Raw genomic sequence first — 8,534 nt, 5'->3', positions numbered from 1 at the left:
AAATCCTTCCTCTTAAGTGATTATCATCTTTTGAAAAGAAGACCCTATCATGAAGGCAACCGCAGAACAGAAAAAGAAAGGGCCTCTGCTTTGACAGCACACCACCGTTAGGGCAATCCTTCCAGGATAACCTGGGCATTCACGGTTGCCTCCCAGGGAAAATCTCCCATTCTCATTATGGTGCGATACCTTTAAACTGGGTAATTTAGGTATTACCAGGTAACGGCAACCAGACAATATGGAGATTAAGAAACAGAAGGGGGTTTCCAGGGCATGCAGCTCAGTTTGCCAAATTCAATATGGCTAACAACTGATCCCCAAATCCTGAGTAAACATCCTTGTTATTTAGAGAGCACACAAAAAGGAATGTCTTACGCAGCTCCTAGCCCTGCCCCCCTGCACCCCCACCCCACCCCACCCCTGTGCCCCGCAGAGATACCACCAGCGGGAGCTGGTCAATGTGCCCAACGTTCACTTGGGAAATCTTGACAAACAAACGCGGCTCAGTAAAGCTATAAATGGATTTGGCTGGTCTCAACGCAGCCCCAATGAATACAGTAGTAAAACATTACTAATAATCACAACAACAAAATGACAAACTCTATCACCACTCTGACATAAGATTTAAATCACACACAGTGATTAACACAGAAAACCAACGCACGAGTAGAGGGTCAGGACTATTGAATGCAGAGTGCTACTGCGCACAAGGTCATCAATAAGAAGAAAAATTATTGCCTAAGAATCTGTTGAGACCCACTGGGGAAAAAAATACTCTGGTGGTTCTCTGAACAACAACAAAAAGAGACAAACAGCAATTTTAAAAGGCAGAGCCACGAGTTAAATGGGAAGACTGCTTCTACCCAAACTCTTCTTAAGACCAAAGAGAGAGAAGGACTTGACGTTCACATTTTTAGGACGGGGGTGGGGTACCATTTATGAAAAAGGGATTATTTCCACTGTCGTGGGCAGAGAGAGTAGCTGGTCAGCAGAATATGAAGCTGGTCAAAAAGCTGGGCTGCGAGACAGGAAGGGGTGTTTGTGTGAAGAGATGGACCACACCCACCTACTCTGCCTGCTGCAGAGGATAAAAAAATTCCAGCAAGGAGTCAACTCAAGATGAGACCTTGGTTTGGAGCCCAGAGGAAAAGAGAAGAGGGGTTGTTCACAGACAGAGAGGCTGCGACTGTAGATTCCTGATGAGATGAAAGTCTGTTTACTTACACTTGGTGCCTGATGGTTGAAATCCAAGAGGGCAGTGTGTAAAGACAGAGGCCAAACAGGGAGAACGAAAGCAACTGTATCACTAGCTCTTCACGAGTTGTCCCTTTTGAGGTAAAGGTGCTGTTCATCAGCAACTGCTGCCATGATAAACCTACAGGACGGGGGGACTGGGTTTGCATCCTCCCATACTGAGGGGCTGCTCCCTCCCTCACGTCCTTTTTTTTTTTTTTTTTTTTGCGGTGTGCGGGCCTCTCACTGCTTGTGGCCTCTCCTGCTGCGGAGCACAGGCTCCAGATGCTCAGGCTCAGCGGCCATGGCTCACGGGCCCAGCCGCTCCGCGGCATGTGGGATCTTCCTGGACCGGGGCACGAACCCGTGTCCCCTGCATCGGCAGGCGGACTCTCAACCACTGTGCCACCAGGGAAGCCCCTCACGTCCTTTTAGGTGGTCACCGCGCCTGAGCTTAAAGGGGTCTTCCTGTTCGAGGATCTCTCTGTGAAGGACTACGAGACGTGGGGGAGAGCCCACCCACCGAACGACAACATGTGGGAACTCTACAGACTCCACAGGCGGGAGGAGGCCACCCAAAGGACTGAGACTTGAAGAAAACTGCCTTAAGGGGTGCTCTGGCCTTACAGACTTTGCTGAAACAAACCACAATATCTATTTGGTACTGACGGGTCCTGGAAGGTTGCAGATCAGAATGTACTGTGTAGCCCTCCCTGGCCTTCATCTGCTGTTACGATTCTCAAGAGGTGGGCAGAAATGGCATTAGGATGGTCCATCTTTAAAGGGTCTCTTTGTAAGGCTGTGTTATAAGAAGGCTAGGAAATTTACCCATGTGACCATAGTATAATTCAATGAAAGTCTCTTAAAAGAATAACAGACAAGTTACCTGAACTGCTTGCAAGGTTTCCCCACCTGACACGTTTAGTCTTCCTCACCTGGGAAGGAGCAGCCCCTGAAAGAGTCCTCGGGGGCCTGAAAAAAGTACAGCAGGAAGTGAGAAAAGAGGACAGAAAAACCGGACAGCACGCGGTGGGCTGCTTTAGGAGCCTGGCTATGTTCCCTTCAGTAAGAGCAGTTTAGGGTTTCTACTTCAATACCACCTCTTAAGCCTGAAAAAGCTTAAGAAAAAAATTTACTCCCCAAAGACATTACAAATTAGACAGTGGCAACTCCATATGCCACTGTAAGAACTAAGGTAGCCTGGAGAAGACAGCAGAGTTAAACCTTACGACAAACAAAAAACCAATGGTAGATTTAAATCGAGGCCCCAAAGAACTAAATTTTCACTTCTGGAGAAAAAGCAAAAGTTATATATAAGGCAGTAGATGTTAGAGCAGACCGGCAGTCGTCTTGAATCAAAGAACTCCGCGTGCAGGGCTCCTTCCTCCAGTTCCCGCTGAACCCAAGGCAATGCTGCCCCGCACTGGCAGACACCTTCTTTCACTTTTCCCAGATTTCCAGGTAAGCACCCGGTACTGCCTTCACGGATACTCTCCTTTACTCTTTGAAGCTTACTTTCCTTCCTCAAAGGTCTTAAATCAATGAAACCTTTTAGCTCTTCTCTGGCAATCACCCTGTTTCTTTAGAGACTGCAGCTGCCTTTATAGTTTGAGTCTGTTTCTTTAAAAGGACCAGCAAGAACAAATGATACTAGCCATGCCATCTTAAAGAAGCTATCAATTATAATCATCTCCTTACAATAAATCATGGATGTGGCTTGTCAGACAGTATATTTTTCTCTCTCCTTTTCTTTCTGATTCAGCTGAAAATAAGCAGACAAAATTCCACCGAAATGGAAAGATATGTTGTATTTTTTTCTAAATAATATCAAAGGAAAGAAAGATAACACAGTCTTCTAATAGAAATAAAAAGTCAAACACACCGAGAAAGAAAATGAGTGGGGGGATCGATCATTCCTGAGAATAACAAATGCTACTCTTGAATTCGTTGGTTCAAGTAATATAGTTAAACAGAAAAGGCTACTCCATTTTACTTCAATTCTTGGAAGCTGGAAAAAATATATACATTTTCCCCCTGAAATCCAAGGACAAGAGCAGGCCCAGGCCCTGCCTGTAGCTCTATAAAGTCACAGACCCATAGAAGGTGGCACCTTCATGCCTCCCAAAGGCTTCCTCACACTGACATAAGCAGGATGAACAGACAGTGGAGGCGATCTCATCAGCGTGTGCCTTAGGTGGGGTGAGACCAGCTAGAAGCTGGCGGATGTTCAAACTCACTGCTGAGGAAAGGAGAAATGAAGGCGGCCAGTCATTCTCTCTCTCAGTGGTTTTAAGTTGAAAACATTTGGTGGGGGAGGAAGGGTGAAGAGGTGAGGAAATGGCACCCTCCTTCAATTTTAGAATCACTTTCAGGCAATGGATAAATAGACGAAGCCCTGCTTAACAGCCAGGCCCATATTCCCCTTTAAACGCGGCTTCGTTGTCTGTAGGAAGGAGAGAGGGAACGAGGCAGGAAATAGAGAGCAGCTGTGCCTCTTGCAGACGCACCCTACGCTGCTACACTGAAGGCTGTTTCCTCTTACCCACAGTGAGAGTGTGTCCTTTAATCGGATGCCAAGAGATCATTTTCATACAAGGCCAGCAGATGTAATTTTCTTGGACGCATGAACAGTTCATCATTTTGCTACTGGACGACAAGGTGATCACAGGGTGACTTTATAACTCAAGTTCACTGTTTGGTATTTTGAGTTCTCAAAATGAAAAAAAGATTTATCAAATATAAATATCTTTAAAAAGTAACAAAAGTGCTACATATGTGATCAAGGAAAAAAATTCCATTAGTTACTGCCGCTTAAAGTAGATTAAACTTTACAAATATTACCACATCCATTATCAATATGGCTTCCAATTATTAAATAAATTGCCTGTAGCAATATAGCTTTTCACACCTCTCCAAGGACAGAGTAAAGAGAACACCAAAGCAGTCACATCCTGTTGTATCTCGCAGACCCACCGCACAAGTGGCAAACGTCCCCTGCTTTTTTTCTGCTCCTAGTTAGGAAAGTATTTGCGTTTGTGAGAGTCAGTCAGCATAATCCCGCTATAAAGTCCTCTATCAACCTCTCATGTTGAGGGGGCTTCAGTTAATGGATACAAAGACTGGAAGTTCATTCACTCACTTTTGACCTTAGCTCCATCCTCGAAATGCCTTTTTTTGGTAGCAGGGAAAGGGGACACAGACAGGAGGCAAAGCAGCTTCCGCGACGACCTCCAGCACCTTTCCAGGCCGGCGTGTACCTGTGCCACGTACTGTATAGTGGTTCTGAGAACTGGAATTAACATCCATTAGACATTCAGCTCATGTTTTTTCCCAGTGCTCTCGAGCTGGGCTTTGTGGGTTTGTTTTTTTTTAAATGACTTTTGTTTTTTGTCATTTTTCTGTTTGTTTGTTTGTTTTAATCATGGTCCCAAAGGCAGAGGCAGTATTTTTATCTACTTAAGTCACACAGCGTGTGAGAGGAAAGGATGTCTGTGTCAGGCATGTTAACATCAACCAAAATCTGACATCGAGTGTTTCCACTGACATTCTTAGCACAGCACCCAAAGAAGTATAATCTAGCCACAGTGTGACTATTATGAGGCACGGCTTATTGCAGCTGGAAATCAATTCTTCCCACACTGAGGTGGGGGTTCTAGTGTCCCTTTTACTCTGCGGGTACTCCCCAAATGGCGTCTGTCCATCCTGGGCCACACTACCTCAGCTTGCATCCTACCAGTCTTGGGGAAGGGAAAGGGGTACAGACTAGTGTTACAGGAATCTAAAGGTACCCAAGGTTTTACACACAACCTAATATTTGAGAACTGAGGGCTATCTAAATACCTGGAAGCACTTTCTTGGAATGCTAAGACAGAGCAGCAAGATTTTCTAGCCTCGGGGTCTGGGAGAAGGAAGTTTGGTTGGTTGGTCGGTCGGTTGGTTGGTTATTATTTACTGGGAATTAATACTGAGAGCGTATATGCAAAGGCTGAGGGCACCATGCCATCTTCACAGAACAAGACCCTAACGGCTAACTGACATACAAGAAACTGCAAGTTATACTGTAAGAACACATGTTAAGGACCGAGGAAAGTCTGCTAAGGTGCTACGTCTAAACTAAGTTAACTTCTCGTGTCCAATCCTCCCTCATCAGTCGTCATCCAGGGCCTCTGTCTTGATTTCGTTGGCTCCTTGTCGGGCCAAAGCCAAGATAGTGTGGTTGACTGCCGCCATTTCCACAGCTAATGAGATGGGGTCTTGGTGGTCACTATGGCTAGTGCTGTCGTCCTAGATGTGCAGAGATAAGAAACAAATGTTACTAGTGCACTGGTAAAATTCTCTAGCTCACAGAAAGGCATGCTGTGGGCAAGGGGAGGCAGAACATTCGTGGGAGAAAACAGAGTTGGGGGCGTCATGGTGGAATAGAGGTGAAATGTATTTAAGTAGACACTGAATGGATATAGGCCCAGAGACTTCTGGCTGGCATTTTCACGATTCAACAAATAAAAAGCACTAAAATGTTTTTTCCTTGCTGAGAATTTTTTCCTTCTATATCAGAAAGATTGCTGGGGATGATGATCCAACCTGGACTATTCCAAGTTCGCAACAAATACAGCAGTAGTTATTGAAGGCCAAACTGGTGAGCTTAAATTCTGGGTCGGTGCTCTTACAAACAGAGTATCAGGAGTCACAGTATCTCTCTACCCAACTGAGGAAACTAGACAAAACCACAGACACCAACACCTTACGGATAAAAATGCATTTTCGTAAAAGACAAACCACCTCCCCCAAACCCCAAACTCTCAATTACAACAGGACAAAAGTGTAACTGCTGGAAATGGCTTCGCGAGAAAATGTCGCCTGGCGCTCTCCCGCTGTAAGGGAGCCGGGCAAGGGAAGTGCAGGTGTCTTACTTGGAGGGAGTGTGAAACTTGCCCTCCACAACGCCGATGTGTTAAACAATACAGCTGTGGTGGAAGCTGGCACTGCAGGATGTTCGTCAGGCGCTGAAGATGGTGTTTCACATAAGGGGTAAGTTTCTCACCTGTCACATCTTCAGGGGAGCTCTGCATCGAAAAGCTTTGGAAAAGGGTGAGTCCCTTTGGGCGAAAAATAGCATGGCATGTGTTGCCCTTAAGGCATCTGGGAGAAAAAGTGGAAATGATCCACCTACATTGGTAGACTAAAAGCTAACAGGAATGTTTCCACTTAGAAAGACTCACAGAACATTCTCTTGAGTGAAACATGGAGCTCTGATTTGGAGTCCTCAGAGGGAAATTCTGTGCTCATTCGCACAGGCTGGCCTTTAGCTTAAGTAGGGATCAGCATGCAATTGCTGGTACCCTGGCAGTGTCTATGCTCAAGCTGGTAAACAGGGGCTGCAGAGCGGTCGGCAGAAGGAAGAACACAGTGGACTCTATTAAAAGAGCTGGCTGAGGGGCAAGGTAAAGATGTACATCAAATAGGAAAGCACATGGTCTCCTGCTGGGGCCTAGGAGAAGACACCATACATTCTCTTCATATTCCAAATGGAACGAGTTTAAAATCCTATAAAAAATGTAATGAACTCTGTCAACAGATATGTGGGGGGAAAATTCCCACATTCTTAGTTACTGAATTATTCCATCCAGTGGCTACAATTAAATATATTTTCCCCCAAGCAGTGAAGAGTAAGTCAGGGTGAGGGGGGCAGACATGCATTTATGAGATGGTGTGTGTGTCCATGTGCCAGAGACTCTGGAGGAACCACTATCTCGGCACGAGGGTTCCCACGGCAACGGGGCCGGAGTGGGTGGGCCCTTCTACTTGTGCTGGTCCGAACGTGTCCAGGCAGGGTCACAGCTGCCCGCAGCCCCTAGTGTCTCTCGGACAGTGAGTGTGTGTGTGGTGGACGGTGGAACTTGCTTGTTTGGATCAGATCCTCCTCTCTTCTTCTACCTTCTCTGCTTCTCTGCCTCCCTCTGAACTTCTTCCCTCCTCCTCCTCCCCATTGCGTACTTGCCAAGTATCCTGTTATATGACAATAAATCCATGTGGGTGAATAACGATTTCTCACAAATTCACTTTCAAATTACACGAAAATCTAACTAGACACAGGAGCCGAGTGGAGGGACATTCGCTTGCCTCCCCTCCCCCACCCCGTACAAAACGCACCCACGGAATTGAGTTGTCACACCGTCCCACCCTCTCTGTATCCGGCAGCCTCCCCTCCGCTGCTCACCTGCTCTGAGTAGTCATTTCCGTCGACGTCATCACTGTTGGAATGGCCTCCGGGACTCTGTACATCTATCCCATGACTCTCCAGGATTGCTGCTTCTTCGAAAAAAGCAAATAGATCCCTAAATTATCTGTTACAGCGCCATAACAGTCTAAACACTGAATGTGTATTGAGGAAATTAGAATGTAATTAAACAAAAACCTAGACTGCTCTCTATGTTTTGTTTCTTTTAAATTGCAGACAGATGGAACTCAGCGGCACAGAGGTCAGGGGAGGAACACGTTTCCCATTCTGGAGCCCCTGCTGCTATGCGCGTACATTTGAGTGGCTGACTGTTAGGTGCTTCATAAATACTTACCAACTAATTAAACAGCTCTCCTGTCTTGGGGTTCTATAAAGCACTTGAGAAATGTAACGATGAAGGGGAAGGAAGTACGTTGATAAATGAAACACAAGTTTAGAAGCTCAAAACCACCCCTCCACCCCAGTCTCATCAATTCATGTTTCTTAAATGCTCTCTCTTTAAAAAAAAAAAAAAAAAAAAAAAATCTCACCTTTTACTAGCTTCCTTGTATATTAAGACTCTTTTATTCCAATGTTATTAATCACATGTTTCTTAACATCTAGGTCATAGCTCAGTAATAACGAAGACGCTAAGGGTATCACACCTCCTCTCTCAAGCCCTTACAAGTATCTTTAATATGCACCCCAGGAGTAACTGATGAGAGACATTCTAGATTCTAGCATATTAAGAACAATGAGTTTCAGAAATAATGCCATTCTTATTACAATACAAATAGTGTAATTAATAATTAACTTTGCATTATTAAAACTACAATGAAGAAAAACGTAAGGGCAAGTCTCAATAGGCTTAAGGGGTAGGATCATTTAGACCTGCAGTTATAAACGGAAGTCACTCTTAAAATAAACGCAACGTCCATAATTGCCTCAAAAGAGATAGCAGTCTCTCTGATACATTACCGATATTGGCTCTCCTCTTGATCTCCTTCCGTCTGTTAGCAAACCAATTATATACTTTCAGGGAGGTAACTCGTTCCAGATCTGACAGTTTTTTGCCTGTGAATGC

At 45.1% G+C, this 8,534-nt stretch overlaps 1 protein-coding gene across 9 annotated transcripts in view; it reads right to left on the bottom strand.

Moving 5' to 3' along the window:
- Nucleotides 1–430: 430 nt before the first annotated feature.
- Nucleotides 431–8,534, bottom strand: part of HMBOX1 (homeobox containing 1) — a 177,182-nt gene continuing 169,078 nt past the window's right edge. For 4 of the 9 annotated variants that reach the window (XM_082617673.1, XM_082617672.1, XM_082617674.1 and 1 more), the window contains 4 exons: nucleotides 8,429–8,524; nucleotides 7,451–7,545; nucleotides 7,168–7,239; nucleotides 431–5,517 (listed from right to left, as the gene is read on the bottom strand). In XM_082617673.1, coding sequence (XP_082473799.1) covers nucleotides 5,380–5,517; nucleotides 7,168–7,239; nucleotides 7,451–7,545; nucleotides 8,429–8,524 — 401 coding nt within the window. In that variant the 3' untranslated portion in view covers nucleotides 431–5,379. The remainder of the gene's footprint in view (nucleotides 5,518–7,167; nucleotides 7,240–7,450; nucleotides 7,546–8,428; nucleotides 8,525–8,534) is intronic. The other 5 variants (XM_082617676.1, XM_082617677.1, XM_082617678.1 and 2 more) reach the window with 5 other exon arrangements.

Source organism: Mesoplodon mirus, assembly GCF_964341445.2.
Source record: "Mesoplodon mirus genome assembly, chromosome: 1".
Classification (NCBI taxonomy): Eukaryota; Metazoa; Chordata; class Mammalia; order Artiodactyla; family Ziphiidae; genus Mesoplodon; species Mesoplodon mirus.
The sequence above is the reverse complement of the archived record's forward strand: the minus strand, read 5'-3'. Positions and strand labels throughout refer to the sequence as shown.